The 22745-nt window shown below is 51.4% G+C and overlaps 1 protein-coding gene across 1 annotated transcript in view; it reads right to left on the bottom strand.

The window, feature by feature from the left end:
• Positions 1-22745, bottom strand: part of PAPPA2 (pappalysin 2) — a 71771-nt gene that overhangs the window by 7222 nt on the left and 41804 nt on the right. The window contains exons 14-20 of the mRNA XM_042819834.1: positions 19661-19832; positions 17532-17709; positions 15502-15715; positions 10127-10295; positions 9785-9917; positions 8660-8769; positions 5399-5470 (exon numbers count right to left, since the gene is read on the bottom strand). Of these exons, the coding sequence (XP_042675768.1) occupies positions 5399-5470; positions 8660-8769; positions 9785-9917; positions 10127-10295; positions 15502-15715; positions 17532-17709; positions 19661-19832 (1048 nt within the window). The remainder of the gene's footprint in view (positions 1-5398; positions 5471-8659; positions 8770-9784; positions 9918-10126; positions 10296-15501; positions 15716-17531; positions 17710-19660; positions 19833-22745) is intronic.

Here is a 22745-nt window from a genome sequence, read left to right as displayed (position 1 = left end):
CCCTGCCCCCAGCACCATGCCCACTGCTGGCAGAGCCATCGCCTGCCAAGCCCTTCGTGCAAAGTATGTTGCAGGATAGGACGGGTTATGGAAAACAAGCCCTGAAAACCACAAGGGCCTCCTGACCCACTTGTATCTGGTTTCTGCCAAGTTCTTGTTACAGATCTTAAACAGAAAGAAAAACAATGTACAAGGGATGAAGGAGCTGAAGGGGAATATTCGTGTTGGAAGAGCAGTTGGCCAGGCTGCGCTCAGGGATGTTTGTTTATTGTCAAATGCGACTCAGTGATTTTGATTTCAGCGGGTGCCTCCAGTGGTTTCCCACTCCTGTCTGCGTCCCCAGCTGCGTGATGGCAATGTCTGAGAGAAGGAGGCAGCACTTGGGGCTCTGCAGCCTGTCCCTGGCATGGTGTTGCTGTGTGGTCTCTGGGTGCCCTTCCATTTGCTTTGCCTCTTAAGAAAACAAACTCCACCTGTATGCAGGGCAGGAAAAGCACACCTCAGGGGAATGCTGTAGGAGAAGCAATCTGTGCTAGGTCAGCCCACAGCCAGAGGTAAGCATCATGGAAATGTGCCCAGCAGGTATCTATAGACAGCTCCATCTCTAGAGGGCTGCCTGCCACCCAGGGCTTTCCCCTTTCAGGCCAGGGGCGGCGTCTAAGCCCACAATGACCACAAACTTCAGTTTAGTCACAAGGATTGCTTCACTACATTCTCTTGAGACACGGCACACACCGTCCTACATGGGAATGTGCCAGAGTCTTGGGCAACTCGTTAGGTGTGTGCTCACCTGGAGAACATGGCCCTGTGAGCTCTGGTGGAACACCTGAAGGAACAGTAGTCACCCTGCTTCTTGCAAAAGGATCTTCTCCACACTTTCAAAGCCAGGTGGCAGACAGAGGAAGAAGGCAGACTGGATAAAGGAGTCACAAAATGCTCTCATGGAGGGAGCATTAAGGTTGGAGTAGATTTCTACGATTGCCACGGTCATCATGGTCTGATGGTCAACCCACCCCCACCATGCCCACTGACCACGTCCCTCAGTGCCACATCTCCACGGCTCTTGAACACCTCTAGGGATGGTGATTCCAACACCTCCCTGGGCTGCCTGTGAGAGTGAATTTAAATGGCCGTGTTGAGATACCTGGCTGCTTTTCAGAGCAGCTGGGGCACCCCACTGCCCTATGGGCCAGGAGCACAGAAGAGGCCTCTTCCAGCATTATACTTCTGCCTGGTTCCCTGTGCTGAGCACAGTGTAACACAAGAGCCCCTGTGGTGTGGCAGCAAAATGTCTCATGGATGTGGGGAAGAGGCAGCCACCTGCTGAGTGGCCCCATTTTGCTCAGGGTCCCATCCTATCCCCCATTGCATCAAGTTACAGTGGGACCCTGATTTTAGGTGAGACTTCCCCATCTTTATTGTACATGCTGTCAGAGGGGTTAACTGTGGCTGCCAAATGCTGGACACAAGCCATGGAGGTGCCAAGGGAGGGTTTTGCGCACAGCACTGAGAAGAGCAGAGGACCCATGTTGCAGGCAACAGACCCATTGGGTCCCAGCTACCTGTTGAGTCACGAGAGGCGAGAACAGACTGCAGCCACAAACACGCCTCCATCCCTAACTCATAATTTCCACTGCAATTACTCAGGAAAACCACAAAAGAGAAAACAGCTTAGCATTTTACGATCGTGATAACATGATCGGCAGCGCACGCAAGGGCAGCAAGACCTTGTCCTCATGGAGAAAAGACCTGCAAAATCCCTGACAGCTCGCGCCAGCCACAGCCTCCTGCCATGGGCTGCTATCACCCATGGTGGCCTCGTGCCGATGTTCCTGGCTGTGCCCCAGCAGGATTGCTCAGAGCCCAGCCAGGAGGCCTTAGGCAGGGCAGGCAGAGCCTGGGAGCTCAGGCCAGCTCCAAAACCCCAGGTGTTCCCCACTGAGAAGGCAAAAAGGGTGCCTACACCTGCTACTGTTAACCCTTCGCTATCTGTGCAAGTGGAAATGGTGCAGAAGGGCTTGGCTGCCCATGTCTGCTTGATCACTATAAGAGCAGCCTGCATTTTTCTTCAGGATGGTGGTCTTACTCCATCCTGTGAATATGACGGTGATAAAAGAGGTGGGCTTTTCCACCTGAACCACCGTGTTCTTCTCCTGCAGTGAGGGTAAGGAGAGTGCAGAGCTGGCGGACTGAAGACTGCTTTGCTTTCCCAGGTGTGACAAGCACTAGCTACCCTCATGCATGGACTCACACAGTACCAGGTCAGCAATGAGGACAAGTGGTTTCCCTCCTCCTCCTCCCAGCCCCAAGCCCCCTCCCCTCTCCGTCCAGTGCTGCCATCTGTTTTCCTACGGATGGAAGGGGATGAGATGTTCCGCTGGCCCTTGAGAGGCAAACTGTCTCGGTGCTAACTTGTATTCCTGATGGGCTTTTGGAAGGGTTCACATCACTCCCTCTTTCCTTGAACTACGTGCCTCCACACGGAGGGGATGGGGAACTTGGCACAGAGCAGCGAGAGACAGGAGGCAGATGGATGGCCAGATTAATGGAAAGGGAAGGGAGGTGGGGAGAGGAGTGAGAGGGATGAGCAGGCAGGCTGGTCTGCTGCCAGCAGAGGAGAGAGATGAGCGAGAATCTCACTGATGCCATTACTCGGTGACTTGAAATTTCCAGCAAGAGGTTGGCGAGGTGGGGCTGGGTTGGTCAAAGCTGGGCTTGGCTGCTGCTTACTGTGCCTTAGCCTGAAGAGGACCCTGTGGGGAGGGACCGTGCCAGCAGCCAGGAGCGCTGCACTTCTCCTGAATAGGGCTGTACCCTGTATGAGGCGGCCAGATGAAAGCAATTCCTCATCCAGTGCACTCAGTAAGAGACAACAGCATCTCCAAAGGGTGACTCAGAGGGGACCTGGAGAGGCCACTGGAATGGCGTGGAGAGCAGAGGCTGGGCTCCAAAAGAGATGCCTCCAGTGAGGGATTACTGTTAGATAGGGAGGAATCTGGGCCTAAGACATCCCACACAGCTAGCAAGTCGAGCTGAAACACACCAAACCCAGGAGGAGCTCCAAAAGCAGAAGATTCCTTGAGCAGGCAGATGAAGAAGATAAGGGAATGAGCAGGGGATGTCATGCAGCAAGGCCAGGTTATGGGTTGTATTCCATCCATACCCTACTCTCACTGCTTGGCATCTCCACAGCCCACAAGAGATCGGCCCCCAAGTGAAATGGCCTGCAAGATCACCCAGGGAGATGCAGGCAGGAGAGGAAGGGGAGTAGGGAGTGAGAGTGCAAGAGAGCACAGATGTGATGGCAATCAAGTTTGGGGCACTTCCTTTGGTCAGAGAAGTGGACTGGTAACACTTCTCATCTTCCCAGTGCCTAGCAGCCCTCTGAGCAATACCTTCAGGGAAGAGTTGTGGCAATATAATGTCTACTATAAAGCATGTATTAGAAGATTGGCTAATCAGTCCAACAAAAAGAGTAATCAAAGACATGAGAAAAGAGGAGGAGAGCAGGGAGGAGGTGGCTGTGAGCTGTTTCTGAAAGGAAAGCATCAGGGCAAAGAAAACAGCCCGAAGGATGAATCTTCATTAGTATTGCAGTGAGTGACTGTGACCTTAAAAACAGGCCTGGCTGATGAAATTGCTAACAAAGAGGAAGGCATTGTTCCACAGAGCAGGATCAGGATATCTGACAAAGAGATGACCTCAGGACTAGGGAAAGAAACAGGATGACATTCACTTGTGTAAAATTGAAGGGCAAGCTCTTGTGCTGATAGTAAAACATCTGCTGTTAGCTTGGAGCTCATCAGTTGGAAACAAAGGATGCAGAGAAAGATCTGGGTGTACTTGCTGACCTCAGGTCTCTCTGAGCTGCCAGACTGATGCAACTGCAGAAATGACAGATATGTTCCTGGGTCTTATCAAAAGAGATTTACACATAGGCTTTGTGCAGGGATTTGGTGAGACTGCATCTGGGAGAGCGTGTACTGCTCGGTCATTTCTACAGGAAATTGAAAGCAGAAAAGGTGTAGAAAAGGATATGATAGTAATGACAAGAGTAGACTACCTGCTTTTAGGGCACTGCATCCAGGAGCAGAAAGAGTTGGTGTTGACCATGAGCATGCTTAGGTGGCTAATGAGAAGACAGAGAGCACTGCTATGAGACACTGGGATTTTAGAGTCAGTGCCTCTCTCTCTCACACACAAACAAGCCAGCATTTTTCCATCATCCCTTATGGGATCTCACACTCAAGATGCAGACCCAAGGTGAGCCACAAAACCTTCCTGCTTCAAATATACTGCCCTGGAGCTGAGCTTTAGGAGGCATGGAGCTCCCAAGGCACTGGATCCACCATTGAGCTCTGGTACTCAACCATCCAACTCCTTTCTAACACACAGCAACCTATTACCATACAGATTATAGGAGTGAGACGCAAGCCACCAGGTTTGGTAGATAACTGCTGCACATCCTGCCAAGCACATTTCCTCCCTGGGGACATGTCCACCGCAGCATCGAGGCCACACGGTCACACACGGTCACACGTACTGCCCTTTATTCCACGCTTCAGCTGACAAAGAGCTGAGCTAGGCAGAACTAGTGAGCAAAACCCGATCATTTGCATTGAAATGAGTTCATTAAAAAAAAAAATCAGCAAAACCCAAAGCTATTTTTGGTGTGTAGACTTCATTTACATTTTCCTTTTTGGTAGAAATCCCAAATTTTCAGCAGACAACATTCCAAAATTCCCTCTTCACCCTCCGCCCTCCCCCTTTTATTTTTTTTTACCCTCAATCATAATAACAAATCGTGCTCGACAAAGACTGCCTATTTTTCATTTCCTCTGTGAACCGACTCCAGGCTGCCTATGATTTTCTCTTGCCGGGTAATTATTCAAAACCAAATGAGTGGCTAACCAATTTCTGCAAGGAATTCTTTGTCTGCAGATTCTTGGGGAGCGGTTTGTTTTGCACACACGACGCTGGAAATCCTCCTTGTTTTGGTTGGACGCGTGAGTCACACAGGGCTTTTCTGGACCAGTATTACTCTAGAACTGCAGTTCTGGTTAAGGAAATATTCAGGCTTGGAGTCAGCACGCGCTTTTTGGGGATACCCCTTGCCAGTGAAATCCTTTTGCTAGAATTTTCTTCCCGGGTTGGCCGAGAGGAGTGCAAGGAAGGAAACGCGGCTCGAAGCCCTGGACCCATTCTGTGGCCACGCAGCGCGTTGCAGCTCACCCCCAGCATTGCCCCAGCCACACGCTCCGAATGAATGCCAAAACACTGAAACACCAGCAGACCTTTTCCATGCCAACCCATCACAGACCTCATGTGGTCATAAAGACCCCACGTCCGCACTACCGCAGGGCTGGAGCTGTCCCATGTGCTGGGAAAGGGAGCTTACCTCACACGACTGGATGCAGTGGATGGCAGAGGGGTCTGGGTACCATTGCAGCCTGCCCGTGCATACGATGTGCTGCGGAGGAGTGAGAAAAGAGTCGTTAGGGAGATGGTGGAGGGAGGACACAAGCACGCTCCCTGAGGTGTAGGGTCTCTTGTGGAACTCCACAAGGCAGAGCAATGCAATCAGTCCTAGGACCTTCCTGCATCTCTGCCCAGAGGAAACCTTTTGGAATTTACTGAGCCCAAGCTTCGCCCACAAACTAGACAACACTGCTCAAAGCAGAGCCTGGATAAGAGATAGATGCATGTGTTATGTATACATATGAACTCCCAGAAGAGGAAAAGGAGAGATATCACCAAGGCAAGTATCACCAGGATCTGGATTTGGCTGGCAGCACTACACATGGTAGGCAGCAGCCAAGCTGGGAAGTAGCCATCCAGGACCACCACAGATGGGGTCCTCCATTCATCTCAACACACTGTGCTGCGTTTAGCAGCTTCCCACTTGCACCAGCCTCATGTCCCAGCCAGCTGTCCCTGGACACCAGCATCAATGCACCCTGTACAGCTCCAAGAGCTGTGTCCACAAGGGAGACACCTGGAAACTCAACTCCCTGGACTTGGCTGGTCTGGATACACCAGCTTCACGCTCACCCATGCCGCAGAGGTATTTATGAGGTTTTAAGTCAGCAGCTGCAGCCAACTGGACATGAGAACTGAATGCAGAGGACTGAGTTTCATCTAACTGGAACACATCGTCCCCATAATTCAGAAGGGGGCTGTTGGGAGCACGCATGATTATATGGGGGAAAAAAAGCCCCACCACACAGGCAATTTCCTCCTTGTAAAGCTCAAGCAGGCTTTGAAATCTGAGGCCCCATAAAACGACGGCTGGCCTATGAAAGTGTCCTAGGATGCCCTGCACAGCATGGCTGTTACATGGATGGACATGTCTTTCTTCCACCAACGTGGCTTCAGGCCTCTCAGCATGGGATGAGGCAGCTCTGCCTCAATCTGCTTTCATGGGGTGCTTTACTCCTGGGTTTGTACGTGATGGGAGGGATGAGGGAGCTGCAGGCTGGCTGGTGACATCTCTATCCGCTTCCCATGTACTCCAGGGTAGTGACTGGTGGCCAGAGAGCAGGGTGGTAGTAGCACCCTTGCAAGTGGCAGCAGACAAATCCCTGTCTTTCTACTGTATTTTTCAGCTTCTTCTTGCTCCAAGTCTTCAGACCAAACCAACAGGTTGCCAAGAGCAAGCTCCAGAGGTAATGTCCTCAGCCAGAGTAGGGAAGGCAGCTGTGATGGGATGGGACAGAGAGAGTGGAGAGAGCAATTCCTGCTCACCCCAGAGGATGCTTGGATCCCAACCCCATTGGATGTGTTGTATGCGGTTGCTGTACAACTTGAATGAGTTCCCAGATCTTCTTGGCTGTGGGATGTGATGAATGAGAGCATAAAAAAAACCAGTGCCCTCCTCAGGCAGCCTCTGCAGCCCCAGTGTGCTTTGTCGCATCCTCCCCATCACCTTGGGAGTGTGGCAGCTCCTGGGAACACAAGCACAGCAGGAGGCAGAGAAGAAAGCAAGGCAGACCATGCACAGAGATGCTGCTAAGGGTAGTGCCAATGTTTAAATAACACAACTCTTCACTTCTCCGAAACGTTTCCCTTGCATGAGAACCTGTGGCCAAGTCACCCGGTGATCTGTCCAAGACTCAAGCTCCACAATCCCACACGCCACGGGCATCCTGCTGCTGCAAAAGCATGGAGACATGGAGTGGGGATGCTGCTGGGCCTCCTGCGGCTTCCTAGGGGGAGGGGAAGGCCTGGATAGGGGTGCCAGCTCCCAGAAGGGCTGTTTGTTTTCCTTTCTTCCACCTCCTTCCTTCTGCATCTCGGTTTTATTTTAAGAAATATTACCCCGTTGGAGCTGCATTTTGGGAAAGTGGTGCCACGGAGATCCAAACTATGTGAGCTATTTGAGCTGTTTTGCCTAAAGAATGAGTAAGGGATGGGGAGGGAGAGGCGAGGGGGTGGCCAGCGGTCCTGGCAGCAGAGCCAGCTCCCAGCTGATGGCTATGCCTCCTCCCTGGCAGGGACACGCTGCCCAGGGCTGTACTGCAGCTGCCAGGTGTTCAGGGACCAGGGCTTCTGCTTTGCCCTCTGCCAGGAATGAATTCTGATCTGTGCTCTGTCATCCCAATACCTTGGCTGCCAATCGCGTGTGGCACACCCCAAAAGTCAGGAGGATTCCTGTGTTTAGCTTCATTCACAGAGGTATCCTGCAAGTCCTGGAAAGCTCACATTACAGCCAGTAGCTTACACCGAGCTTTGGTCTCAGAGGGCAGGAGGCTGTGCAGTCGCATCCTCAGTGTGTGGAAGAGGAGGAAAAAATACTGAGGACCTGGGCACTGGTTGTGAACCAGAAGAATCAGCCTGAAGCCTCATGGCATCAGATGAAGCAGGCAAGGTGCAGAGAGACCGGGCATGGCCTCTGCTAGCCTGGGTGAAGCAGGTTCAAGATGTATCTGGGAAGATGAATGTGGTCACTACAGAGACCTCCACCAGGGCTAACCAAAGCCTAGGAAAAGGGGAACTTGAATATCTACATGCATCCATCACCCCCTGCTACACCAGCACCACAGAGATATATCCAGAAAGGGTCCAGATGGACAAAGAGCAGTGTTACGGAAGAGATCTCTATGCTGTGGGTAACATTCACAAGGATCAAAGGTCACTGATGAAGGACTTGCCACTATGTCTAAACCCAGCAACTGCACATCTAGAATCATTAAGGTTGGAAAAGTCCTCTAAGATCACCACGCCCAAGCCCAACTCAACCCACCATGCCCACTGACCACGTCCCTTGGTGCTACATCTCCATCTTTCTTGAATGCCTCCAGAGATGGTGACTCCACCACCTCCCTGGGCAGCCCGTTTCAATGCCTTACACCTGCATATGCAACAGCATGCATCCTGCTGGAGCTCATCCCAGGCTTCAGGTGGACATCAGGGCATAGGTGGCCAGGATGAGCAACCAGCAGGCATCTCCTGAGCATGCACTCAAGGAGAAAACCAGCCATCTCTGAGCTCTTCATCCAAATTACTGCCCCTCTTTCTACCGAAAGCAAAGAGATTTGTATTAAAAAACACTGGATAGAGAGGAGGGAAGACTGATTTGGCCACACTGTAAATATTTTGAGGGTCCCCACATGTATGGATGGTGAATGCTCTGTTGGAGCAATGCTCCCTCCTCGCATACCTGGACTCTAGTGGGTTGCAGGCGGTGATCCATAGTCTCAGCAGTAACGTTTTCAGGCAGTATGACTGGATCGCTGGGAGGGATAATGCAGGAAGGCACACACACAGCACCTGAGGAAGGAGAGAGAGCCTTGAGGGATTGCAGCAGGAACCAGGCAACTGGCTGCTGTGGAACAGTGTCGGATGCCAATGTGCCTGCTCCTCACTGAGGGCAGAGATGCATGTGAAGGAGATCCCTTGCCTACCAACAGCTGAAAATTTCTTCCCCCAGCCCTGACTTATGCGAGAGTTTACAGAAGCTTTTTGCAGCTGATACCTTTCTCCTGAATGAGGTAACAAGTAAACATGTCTGAAGAGGTGAACCCAAGCCGTGATGGCAAGATGTAGGACCCAACATGAAAACGTGTCTGGCCTAGATATTATGGCTGCTTGTTGATGTGTCAGAAAGTACTTCTAACAATTCTTCTACCATGACTTCCTATGACCTGAGATGAAAAAAAGCTGTAAAACTCCCACTTGGCAAAGCAGGTGGGTCCCAACCTCAGTCCCAGCTTCACATCAGGTCTTTCCCAAGTTTACCCTTGGCTCAGCCAGTTTTGGGTTTTAAACTAATGTCCCATCCAGTGTGATGCCAGGTGGGATGTAATGACTGTGACAGCATTGCAGCTGAAAAACAACCAACTCTTTTAGAAAGAAATGGATGATGTGGTCCCTCGTCTGGTGAAAGCGCCCTGTTACACAGTTGTCACTCCAGCTCTTATCTCGGACCTGCCCCATTAACCCTGCAGATGTCAGCAGTCACATTAAGTGCAGAGGCAGTGGTGAGGCTGAGAGTTGGAGGGTGAGATAAAGCACTGCAGAGGGCTGGGCTTGCCCTACAGATGAGTCAGTCCTTGCTTCTGAATAAGTGCTTAAGCCAATGCCAATTCTAACTTACCAGGAGATGCACAGGGCAAAAGCCACCCTAGTGCTCTGTGTTCAAGAGGAAATTGAAGAAAAAACAAATTTTTCATAAATTTAATGGGAATTGGCCCAAGTAGAAGAGTCACCGTGACCTTCCAGCTGGCTCTTCAGGACGGCTGACTCAACACAGAGTCTGGGTTTCTGCAGAGTGTTCTGTCCTCACCTATGCCGTGCCCCTGTTCACACTTGTACTCCACGAGGTTGAGCTCTGGGGGCGGTGGGCAGGTGCCCTGCAGGCTCTTGCACAGCTTGAACTCCTCTGTCCACGTGCCCTCCTTGGTGCAGACAATAGGGACCTGGAGAGCAGAGAGAGACCAGGGTCTGGAGACAATCTAAGCCGGGGTGTGTGCCGTGCTGTGAATGGTGCCCACACCACCACAGTCATCTCCAGAAGTGAGAAGAGCTCTGGTTTTGCTTTTATGGGTACCCAAATGCCCAACATGCCGAGCCCTGGTATTTTCTGAAGTCCAACGTGTGGCTGACCCCCATCTGTCCCATCACTCACCTGTGATCCTGGCGGCTCACAGCTCAGGACACACTGGCTGTCAAGCTCAAAGCCCTGGGTGCAGTTGTACATGCCCTCAAACACTGGCGGGGGTGGCTCGCACACCACAGGGATGCAGCGTCCCTCCTCCCACTGCCCACTCTCCAGGCACTGCACCTTCAGGAACTTCCTGGGGAAAGAGGTGGAAAGAAAGCTGGGCTGCAGACTCCAGAAAGCATCCTTCTTGGTTCTGAAACCCCCATGCATGGGGCTTTCCATGCATCTCTAGGATAACCTATGTTCAACCAGGACCTTTCCTTCTGCTTGTGCTGATTTAGGAATCCTGGACGCTTCTCTCGCTGCCCACCACCCCGTCACACCGATTTAGTGGGCATGATGGCAGTGGGTTGGCAGTTGGACTAGATGATCTTAGTGATCTTTTTCAGCCTTAATGATTCTACGATTTGGGAGTCATGGGCACTTTTTCTCGTGCTTCCCACAGCACTGGTATTGGAGCCCCAGACACTTTTTCCTGTGCTCCCCATCACTCTCCATCCATTGTAGCACCTCCGGATGATCTCTCCCTGCCCGCAGCCCCCGCGGGTACGTGCACGGCTGCCTTGTCCAGCCGCCAGTAGCTGCATACTTTGCTGGAGGAGCGAGCCTCCCCTGTAAATCCTGCTGGCCCATGCCCAGCCCTGCTGAGGCTCCTCTTTGTACGCCGGCCAGAGCTGTCAATCCCACTCTCGTCGAGGAGCTGCTGCACCGGAGCAGACCAACACCAGCTTGCACTGCTGAAACGGCCCCAGCATGAACTGCTTGCCAAAAAGAGGATGAAAAAGAAGGGGAGAAAAAGGCCAGGAGCAGAGCCCACCCGCTTCTCTGTCTCTTCGCCTTGGCAGCGAGACAGACTTCACATCTTCTGCAGAGAAGCATGAAAACCCTGGGGCTTTGGACAAGCTGGGGACACATCATAGAATCACAGGGCATCCTGAGTCAGGAGGGACTGTAAGGATCATCGAGTCCAACTCCTTTGACCCAGTTACTGACACACGGCTTTTTACAATGCTGATGAGTTTTACCTGTGCTGATTTCTTGGTTCTTGTTTCATCTTTTTCCTTTCTGTAGCATCACTCCCCACCAGACACCCATGTATCTGCTGCTTACCTCTGCTCACTCCAGCTGCTGAAGCCAGCAAGTAGGGCTCCAGGAACCCAGCAGAGGGAATCTAACATCCAGTGCTGAGTTGCAGAAACCCCTCAGGGTGGCACTACATTGCCCTTGTTCTGAGCTGCTGCCTGGGGCCAACTGCGCCCCCACCATGCACCACAGCAGTTGGGACCGTGGCCATACCTTGCTGTCAGAGCGCAATGCAGTGGCCTTGGTGATGTCTCTATCAGGTCAATCCCCGCTTCTCATGTCCATGCATTCACCTGCTCTGCTTGCCCGGACACTCAGCCAACCCAGAAGGCTGAAGGACCATGTGCATATGGGGAGAAGTGACCCATGATCCTAGGCAGCACCATGCTGTGGACAAGTGTCTGCCTGACCCCAAGGCAGGCATGTATGTTTCTGCTAGGTGCTGCTGGACAGGGCATTTGGGAGCCTTTTCAAAACATTGCTGTGTTTTTAAATATCTGAAGCTCCTTGAGAATCCCCTTCTGCTTTCAGAAGTCAGAGACCTGATTTTTTCTACAGACTTTATAAAAGTGGCAGATGTTTCCTGCTTCCAGGAAGGAATGGGATATGGCAGGACACCCAGTTCAAGCGGGAGCGTTGAATTGACCAAAGAGAACTTGAAACTACATCCAATCTTGGAAGGATGGAGGGGAGAAACATCTCTAGATCTCACAGTGGACATCTGCAGCTTCAGCGCACTGCTGGTTTCTTGTTCATGCCTGTTGCCCCTTCCACCAGGATGATGCTCACTGCCTTTCAAAGACATCCCCATCAGATCTCGCTGCTTTGAACACTTTGCTCTGTCCAACACCTCAAGCAGCAGTTTCCCCTTCTGTCATTGCCTGGCACATGGAGTAAATCAGAGCAGAAAAGGGATTTCCTTGCACTGCTGCATTAACCGGAGGTTAAGATGATGGCTTTAAGGGAATAGGAGCAAAGCAGTGGTACAAAGCATCCAGCACCAATCAAGCCCTTTCTCAAAGCATCAGCACACCTGGACACCTGGGTATAACTGATGCAGCCACTGCATGCCACTGTTGCTCCTCCGACCTCCAGCAGAGGCCCTTTGGCATGGAGCTGGGGATGGCTGGGGAAAGGCACCTCATGGTCTTTGCAAAGATGCATGTCATACAGTGCAGCCCCATTGCCCTCACTGGGGTTCCCTGTTGAGGTCCAGGGTAACCTCATGCATGATCTCTCTCTGCCCCTCCACAGCCCATCCAGACCTGGACTGGAATCCCTCCTCACTGGAGGCTTATCCCACTGCCTCTGTGCCTTTAAACCCCAGGGCACGTGGACCACCGCTGCACATCAGGCATGTAGAAGGGAAGGGAGAGGCTTTAAAAAAATAAATAAATAAAATAAGAAATACCTTGAAGCAGCTTGAAGTTTCCAGGCCCCTGATTCCTTCTGATCTGGCTTAGAGGCATTTTGCAAGGATTAATGAGGAAGCCAGGAAAATCAGAGTCAACACTTCCCCCTCCAGCTGGGCAGCGTGTTGTCTGATGGGGAGAGGAGACCAGGAGACGCCTGGGGCTGCACCCAATGTGAAGGCACGAGCTCCATCCAGCCCCAGGGCTGTTGGAGCAGGAGCATGGCTGGGTTCCAGCCCCAGGCTGGGGTCCACCACACAGGAGAAGTGATGAATGAGCCCAAAGCCACCTCATCTCCAATGGCAGGAGTCTGATGGCTTCAGAAAAGAGGAGGAGGAAGGAGGGATATTTGATGAGAAGTTAAAAGAAAGCAAGGCTAGCTTGTAATGATTCTACAGCCTGGGCAACCTTGGCAGTAAATCTCTATCAGAAGTCTTAGAAGTGGAAATGACACGGAGCCCTGCTGACAGCCTGTTTTCTTTACCTGGCTTTTGGCTCTCCCGGCTGCCTGTGTGTTTGTCTTTTATCTGGAAGGGGCCAGATGTGGGCAGGAGAAGCGAGAGTCCTGCACCTTTGTACCCACCACAAATGTGCATGGCCCAGTGCCCTGCTAGGCTGTGATATCCCTGGGATGGACTGTGCTGCTTTGCACGCTGCCGTCCTTCTGATGCCATTCCAGCCCTCAGCCAGCTAATTCCTTCCAGGCCACCTTCCCATCCATGTTCCCCACCTCCTCTTTCTGCCTCATGGTCTCCACCAGCCTGCTGCTGTCTTTGAAGAGGGGCTGACGTCTCCAAGGGGCTGGGCTGTCTCGTGGATTCCTTGATCTTGGTGAAGGGCCATTTATTCCTCAGTGTCACCAGTGCATCTCCTGCCAGCTTCTCAGGGCTCATCCCAGGAATTGGTCATGGGGAGGAAGGGAGCAAGCAGGAATAGTAGACAAAAAGACCTAGTTTCTTTTTTGCTTAATTCCTTCAAGGTATCTCCGAGACCTTTCCAAGAATCATCCCATACTGGGGAAAGAAAATAAGGAGCTGAAGACATCTTTCCAGGGTTCAGGTTTTCCAGTTCCCAGCTCATTGTATTACCCCTGCAACACAGTACCCCTCCAAAAGGGTATGGGCAGGGGGCTTGGCCCCTGTGACAGAGGGGTTGGAACCTGATGATCATTGAGGTCCCTTGCAACCCAAGCCACTACATTTTTCTGTGAGCTTCAGCTCTTCATGTCAGCCAAGAGATCCTGACAGCAGAAAGGCAGCACATCTCTGGCAGGATTTTAATTACACAATCAGCATTCCCTTGGGGATCTCTTGTTGACTGAGCACTGATCTGTGAGGGGCTTTTCCTCACCCAAGTTAACAGAAAGAGCATCTTCTCTGAAAAAAAAATTTGTCATCCTCCTTCTCTTCCACTGATGCTATTGGATATGAACTTCAACTGAGCTTTCAGGAGACTTCTGAGCATTCTTGAATGAGTGCCTGCCCCTGCAATAATGTTCACCTAAAAGAACAGAGCTGAGGGAATCACATGAGCATCTGCATCCAAGAGCATTTGGGCTTGGGTAGAGACAGCCAGATTCCAGCCAGGGCTCAGGCCAGAGGGTGGTGGTCTTAGGGGCAAAGTTCCAGGGCTTGGACTGCAAATACAGACGTAGTAGCTGTGATGTTCTACACAACATTTGGGAGAAAGGCACTGCAGGAGGCTGATAAAAAAAGCAGCAGTCTTGCTTTCTTGTTCCCATCAGTGCAGCACTCAGTTCTTTACAAGGTCGGTACTTGCTTTACAGGATATTCTGACCTACACAGATGCCACACACACACCAGAAGAGCACAAGGTCTCCCAGGGGACGCATGATGTCTCCCTTTGCCACAGCAGTGGTGGCAGCAGGGCTGGGACTTTGTTGATCTAACTGCACATCCAGCGCCTGAATGCCACAGGCATCCAAGCTGCTCCAGTTTGCAAAGCAGCCCATGTGACTGTAGCCATGGTCGTAATTTGCTCTGCTCCTCTTGGCCCAAGAGATCCTCCTAACACTGTGAAAAACTGTTTACAGAAACCACTTCCTTCATTACCAGGCAAGAAATTTGGCAGCTGCTTCCCAGTGCACAACAACCCTACCCCAGAGCAAAGTAGAGCTGAAGTCTGCATCCAATTTAAACTGGAAGAGGGCATTAAACAATTAGCACATAATTATCAGATTGGGGCTAGCATTGGGATTCTGGGGAGGACCCTGATGGTGCCAGGGAATCTTTTGCGACCATACCCAAGGGGACTTTAGCTGGAGGTGTCACAGACAAAACATTGCTCAGCCCTCCAGCATCACAGTGTTGGTTGTGAATCTCCAGGATTTTTCCCCAAAGCACTCAGAAAATCTTCTCCAATTGAAATACAAACGCTCGAGATCAAATTTAGCCAAGACGTGCAAGGGATAAAACTTTAACCCCAACAGAGGGCTGTCATTTGTTCTTACAATCCTAGTGCTGTGACCTGTTTTGATCACTTGTCACCTTATCACATCCCTACTGAATTACCCAAGAGCCTGCAAACACTTCTGCACATGCTTACTTTTCAGCAAGAGGCAAGTGCATTGAGCTGCACTGGACAACTCACATGCTTCAGGTTAAGGCGCTTAATATACACAGCAGCTTATATGGAGTTCCCATCTGCTTTATTCTAAAGTGGGGGAACGCCTCTCTTATTTGAAGAACTAAGAATGAGAGCAAGCTGCTCTGCCTCATATCTCTTCCAGCAGCCGAAGCAGTGCTTTGATGGAGAAGAGTACCACGACCTGTCCTCTTTGTTCACGAGAAGGAAGAAGTGACAGCAGGCCCATCCCAGACTTACTTCTTAGGTTTGCCCACTGTGTTCTCCGCCACGTGGTACCCAGGCTTGCACTTGTAGCGGCAGACGGAGCCCACGTCGTGGTTGCCCTGCATGCAGCGTGGGACCAGGAGCCTGGCGTTGGGCACGGCAGGTGGAGCATCACACTCCAGCTTGCAATAGGCCTCGGGGAGCGACCAGAGCCCATCCTCCAGGCACGTCAGCCATTGGTTCATCCCTGAGCCCAGGAGAGAAGTAGAAAGTTTGGGTCACAGTTGGAGAACCTCTGAGGGAAGATCTGAGCCACCAGCACACATCCTCTTGTTAGAGTGGTAGTGACACCATGGGAGGCAATACATACAAAGAATACATGTGCAGTTGGACAGCTTCAAAGGGATGGAGAAATGTTTGGTTTGTAGAAATGCGTATTTCCCCCAAGCTCCCCCTTAAAAGCCCTCTCTCTGGTGATACCTGAGGAGAGCCTTTGGTGGGCTGAGGGCTTTCGTGCATGACAAAAACGCAAACATGGGCCCTTCCTCATGTTTAGTTCAGCTCAACTCCATTCACCCCATATGACCTGCCAGAGGAGCCCATGCCTGCATCCACCACGCGCTATGGATGCAGCTTCCTGCTGAGCAAGAAGAAAAGTAGAACTGAAGAACTGAGGCTTTCTCTTGGGAGCTTTGTATTGGGCCTTCAGCAGGTTCACTGTACAGCCAGGCAGCTCCTCCAAGCATCATTTTCTTTTTATAGGCTCACCTCTCTGCCTACAACAGCTCATAGACAAGAGCAAGGCTGTGCTCCTGCTCAGCGCCAGCATTCCTGACGGCTGTGGTGCATGGGCTGTCCCCACCTCTGAGTGCCGTGACAGGAGCCATGTAATCCTTTCCTTGCCTATTCTTAGTATTTATGAGCATTGAGAGCCTTTGGGGAGAACGAGCAGCAGACACGTTCCTGCCTTGACGACTCGGCAGCCCCCCTCGCCTTGTCGGCCTTGGCGGAGCCCCACCGGGACCGCTGTCAGCTGCTGGAAGCCACCCGTGGATGGGTCGCCAAGGGAGCCCGTGGCAAACCTCCCGTTGACTTCAGCGGGAACAAGAGGAGGCTGTCAGGGAAATATCAGCTTCATGCTTGCCCTCAGTTGACCCACTGAAGGCAACGGCATGGCTCTGTGTGGAGCTTGGCCCGTCGAGCTGTCGCTCGGGCGCTGCCCTTTGATCAGCTCACACTGGGATCTGCAGCGCTCCCTCCTGTCATGAAATGAGACCTTAATTCTCTACCGGTTTTGCTCCTTAGGTTTAACTAAAAAAACAGTAAATGATTTTCATGCTTTTCGGCTATAAATGTCGCCGTAAAATAGGGCACCCATTAAAATGATTTGTTGTATGCGATTGTTCAGAGCGAAGGCACTGGTGGAAACTCACATAAAGTCCCAATGCTTGAAGCTGTCAAGGCAATTACCCTCGAAATCCCATCCAGCTCAGCCTTGCATAGACAGGAACAGTAGCTCTCTTTCTCCGACTTGGCTTAAAAACATTCCTGCGGGTATTGATGGAGTCGGCAGAATGAAAGCCAGGCCGTGGTGTGTCTGGAGGACTGCTGTGTGTCTGGGTGGTGCACATCTTGAGACTGCTCTGCAGCTGTGGGCATCAGTCTCTATGGCGTTATAAGGCCCTAGGCCTGTTGAACCACATGATTTCCCACAGCCGCCAGGCACCAGGCCATCTGCGGTTCTCTGAAATCCTCTCTGTTTGTCTGCACTCTTGCTTCACTCATCTGTGCAATGCCACAGCCAACCAGACTTCACCAGTTAGCAGAAGACATCCCTGAGGATGTGGGCTGCAAACCAGGAATGGGGATCACAGAGAGTATCCCCATGCCATGGTGCCCCTGCTCAAAAGGGATGTGTGCCCACCATTTGAGGAGGAGTCTCAAAGGCCCACCTGGTTGGCAGAAGCAAACTGGGAAATTCAAAATATCACTGCTCAGTCTTGAACAACCTTGGACAGGCACCAGAAAGGGAGTCTTAAATCCCTCAGCATGCCAGACTGTACCTCGAAGTTTGGCGGGGTGGATGCAGGAGAAGGAGCATCTCTTCAGGTAGGTGGTCCCCTTGGGGCAGGAGAACTCCGCATAGTAGACGTGCGACTGGTCAGGGACACCACAGTCAACAGGATCACAAGTCACAGATCGGTCCCACCGCCCCGAACTGCATGTCAGCACCACCTCCTGCTACAGAGAAAGCAAGTCTCCATCAGACCCCAGCAAGAGTGCTCTAATGCAGTGTTTTACTAACTTTAAAGGAAAACATAAGCACTTGAAAATACACAACAGTTTCCTAAGCAAGAAGTTATTCCCAGCTCTGCATACTACCATTTTTTTTCCCCATAAGATCAAGTCTTAACTCAGGTGTTGATGGGCACTTCTCCTGTTGATTGGTCTTCCAAATGTCCTGATCCTGTCATGCCCACAGACTTCACTGAAATCAGAGATTTGTAAAATCTCATTTTCAGGTTGTCATTACATAGCCCCTCTTACACAGCTGGGGGCCTGCATAAGAACCTGAGTCCCAGCTGTAGGGATTCCAGCCCTACGTATGATTAATACAGGGTACTGACCTTGCCAAAACAGAGCAGTACATGATGGTGTGCTATGATTTCCACCCCCAGACTCCTAACCCAAAGAGGATGTGCAGAAAAGAAAGATTTCTTTCAACTCTTTTCACTGCCTCTTCCTCATCTGAGCAACATCATGCTTCTTGTGCACTCAGACCTGTATGCTCCCAGGCAATGCGTTTTGCTGGAACCTGAAAGCTGTGGGTGCTCCTTGGTGCACGGCAAGGTCATGGTGCAGAGGGCATCCAGTTTTCCTAAAAATGCCTGGAGATGTATACTAGCATGTAGGGTCATATAGCCAAATTGTTGCAGAGCTGGGGAAATGTGGAGCTGTGGGCATGGAAACCAACCTGCTGGCTGTGCCATGCTCTCCTCCCTCTCATCTGCAGGCTAGGACAGGACTGTGTGGCACCTCTTTGCTTGGTCTTCCCCCTTCCACCAAAGGACTGCTCCATATCAGATACCCCAGGGTGCCCTCTCCCACACCCAACATAGAAGATCACTTTGGGCTCAGGGCAGGACACCTGTAAGCTGCTACCAGTTATGACAGCCACACGCCAAAGCTCTGTCCAGAAGTTTCCCATCTTGCTGCCCAACGAAGGAAAACTGTCACCCAAGGCAGAATTATTTCATATGGCTTCACGTCTATTTTGTTTTTCTTCTGTGATAAGGGCCTGCCTTGGCTCACAGAGCTGTGGTGCCATGTAATTAATAACCTCACCAGTGACTAAGGGCTGAGGGGTGCATCCCTCCTGCCTCACTGCACTTCCCAGTGCCTAACAGGGTAAGCACTTGGGGATCCCTGAAGGAAACAGGACCCACCCTGTGCCCGTGGCCTGACTCACCTCTGCCTGTCTCCATTTGGGTGAGTTCACACTATGCCTAGGGCTTGCGGGGTAGCCAGCTCAGTCCTGGAGACTTCGGTCCCCTCTCCAGGAATAAGCTAAGGATAGGACACACTGTGCCCAAGGCCCTGCCAAGGTGACTGCCCACATCCAAGCTGCTCTGCTCTGAGGACCGCCAATCCCAGGTCTCCACATCACTGGCTGAGAGTGGAGCTGGCTCAGAGATTTACAAGGCAGATCCTGGCCTTCTGGAAAGCAGGATGAGCCCTTTCATGCTGACCTCTGCCCTGCCTCACAGGCTCAGGCAAGAAAGCACAAAGGAAGAAAAGCTCCCAGAGGCTGTTCTCTGTAGCCGTCTAAATATAGTCACTTCGCAATGACTTCATTTTTTCCCCAAGCCACTAACTTCAACTTTAAAAGAGAAAATGTCTGTGGGATGTTTAACCCTCCCTTCCAGAGAAGAGAAATGGCTGCCTCTCCCTCTGCAGGAGTGTGTTGCCTTAGCCTGAGATGTCCCCTGCTGTGGCACTTAGCCTGGAACAGCTGAGGACAGCTTGGGGACACAGGAGGATGGCAGCAAAGCAGGACAACCAGCACTGCAGTCCAGCATCAGAGCTGCTGTTAGACTGCCATGCGCTGGAAAAGCTGCAAGGAGCCTGGGGTTGGAAACCTTTGGAAATCAGCACTCAGTTAAAGAGTCACTGCCATCCCAGTGGTACTCACCTGTGCATAGCCCAAGATCTTCCCGCTGCCAGAGCGTGGCACGAAGCCCTGCTCACAGGTGACGGAGCACTCCATGTGCCTCGGGCCATCCGAGGAGCAGTTCAGGCTGGCGACGTGAGCGAGAAGTGGCTGCGTGCAGCTTCCCAGCCCTGTGCAAGCACCATGCGCACAGCTGTGGAGGAGAAGAGGAAGGATCAGCCCCAGGTTCCCAGCATTCTGCAGCAAGGGACTGGCCAGCTGGCACCTGCATGGGATGCTTGGCAGGTCTTGGATGCATGTGTAAGGAAAGATGAAGGGAGCTCTGGATGGGGCAAAGGGCAGGCTAGTCTGGTGGTTAGCAACCCTATTCATGGCAACAGTTGGAATTTGATGATCTTTAAGGTCACTTCCCACCTAGGCTTTTCTATGACTCTATGATAAATCCTCTACCCATTAGAAGGGCAACAGGTATGTCAAACTCTACACAAGACATCAGAGATGTCCAACTCAGCAGATGTCCAACTGCAGGAGAGGATTTAGCTGGAGAAGGAACCTCTGCAGATACTGGAGAGCCAACCAAGAGATGTCCCTCCAACTATCTGCCAGGCTCTTTGGCCTCAACACACAGACAAGACTACCTGAACACGCATCTCCCCAGCTCTAAAGTTCGTCTGTGGCCACCAAGGTGAGACATGGAGACGTGGATAAGGGAAGAACAACCCTCCTCTCTGAACCATCTCAGGTTGTGAGAGGGCTGAGGAGATCTGCAAGGTGTCACCTGTTCCCAGGAAACAAGCAACCCTTTCCTTACTACAGCAGCTCCCTGCCAAAAACCTGCTGTCCATTGATTGATCATCACAAAATATCCCAGAGCAGAGAGCAACATAAGCCAGGAGACCAAGTTCTCCATCAGTGAAATGCACCAATGGATGAATTAACTGGGATGGAATTAGGGCACAACATGGGATCAACAAAACTGCTCCCATAAGCTAATGCCCAGGACATTTGGTAGTCAGGACTGTTTTGTTTCATTTGCTTTTTTAACCATCTGCAAGCAGTATCAGTGCCAAAATGCCAGCAGCCCCTAGCACTCCCCCTGCTCCCTGGCCAAGCCTCGCTTTGCGTGGGACTGCCCACAGCTTTGTGCACTGTTTGGCACACAAAAAGCAAACACTGTGCTGCTTTTGCCTCTTGCATTGCCCGACCCCACCAGCCGAGGACGCACGGCCAGGAATTCCACAAATGCACAGAAATTGCTGCCAGCGGGGATGCAAAGGGAACGCAATGTGCTGTCAGATCTGGACAAAGGCACAGTGGAAACCTGTGGGCCACAGCCTCCAAAGAGCTGGTGGGCACAGACAGAGAGGAGGAATGGCACGGGAGGGGACCACAAAGGAGAACAAGAAAAAAGGGGCTGTTTTTTCAATGCAGACCTGTTTATGAAGTGAGAAATGGTTTCAGGGCAACTGCTGCAAATTCTTTCACTAGCTTATATTTCCATTTGCTTCCTTTTTAAAGAATTTGTTTTACGAGCGCAGCGTTTGTCAGGTCATTAGCTTCTGAGGGCATCTGGTACCAATTGCAGCCCTCTCCCCTCCCTCCTGCAGCCACCTTCCCCGGTCTGCTCTGCTCCCCACCAGTGCCCTCTTCCCGTGACAAAGCCTCTGCCCTAGCCCTGTGTGCAAGGGGAATGGGACCAAACTGCCCTCTTCTACCCTTCCTTTATCATATAAGAAATCAGTGCATGGAAGCGTGCTGGAGACCACAAGAAGCACTGGAACAAGCTGCCCAGGGATGTGGTAGAGTCATTGTCCCTGGAGGTGTTCAAGAAACGTTTACGTGTTGTACTGAGGGACGTGGTTTAGTGGGAAATATTAATGATAGGTGGATGGTTGGACTGGATGACCTCAGATGACTTTTCCTTCCCTGGTGATTCTATGATTCTATGAAACCACAAGCAAAGAGCAGCACTCCTCCTGCCCTGATAGGATGGACCATCACAACACACCACAGCAAGGAACTCCTCACCCCTATAACCTCTGGGCACAGGGGGATTATGTCACCAAGTCACAGCCCTCCCACTGAGGAAATGCTGGGGGTTGAGCAGCCAGATGGCCAGACATCTGTAGGTTGGGTTGCCCCATTGGGTTCTGCACAGATTCTGTGAGCCAAAGCAACATAACACTTCAAGAGGGTAGATTTAGATTGGATATAAGGAAAATGTCCTTTACACTGAGGGTAGTGAGGCACTGGCACAGGTTACCTAGTTGAATGGGGTGGATGCCCCGTTCCTGGAGACTTTCAAGGCCAGGCTGGCCCAGGCACTGGGCAACCTGATGGATTAGTAAATGTCCCCATACATTGCAGGGGAATTGGACCAGATGACCTTTAAAGGTCCTTTCCAACTCTAAAGATTCTGTGACTCTATGAAACGTTCCCATGAAGCCATGATGAGTTTCAGAGGGCATGCCCACCCCGGGCTGTATGGTGGTGGCACCCTACGGGCACATCCAGCCAGGACAGAGCTGGGATGGGGCCACTCTGAGGGTGCTGGCCGAGTGGTGACAGATGCATTGTCTGGGACAACCATGCAGCTGGGATGATGCCATCACTGAACAACAAATGGCAGAGCACAGATTGCTTTCAGCACTGCCAGGCACAGCTTTGTTTTCAACTCGTTAGGAAACAGCTGATGGTGCTGGTAGAAAGCAGATCAGGAGACAAGCAAGTTTCTTTCCTCGTTATATATGGACAATGTTATATAGAGGTAGTAAGAGATTTATAATTCTGGATCAAAATGTGAGACTGAAACATTAATTTCTATATGCACTACACATGTACACTCATGCACACTGTCTGTATGTGTATATAGCTATCTTTCAGAAATAATTAGCTTTCTCTCCTTGCCCCAGAAGATAATTAACCTATCACCACTCTCTGTGTGACTAACAAAAACCCACCACGCCTCAGCTGGGACATGATCTGAGGCATGTACCCAAGCTCTGAGTGGTGCTGAGTTCTCAGGCTGATGTTGTTATTCCAGAGCCAACGAGGGGCTCACGTCTCTGAAAACTGCTCTTCCCAAATACACCAGTAAACTCAGTTA

This window comes from Centrocercus urophasianus, unplaced genomic scaffold (assembly GCF_019232065.1).
Source record: "Centrocercus urophasianus isolate 14NV4802_14NV808 unplaced genomic scaffold, USGS_Curo_1.0 seq_18, whole genome shotgun sequence".
In the NCBI taxonomy this organism is placed as follows: domain Eukaryota; kingdom Metazoa; phylum Chordata; class Aves; order Galliformes; family Phasianidae; genus Centrocercus; species Centrocercus urophasianus.
Note: the sequence above shows the minus strand (reverse complement) of the source record. Positions and strands in the feature narration are given on the sequence as shown.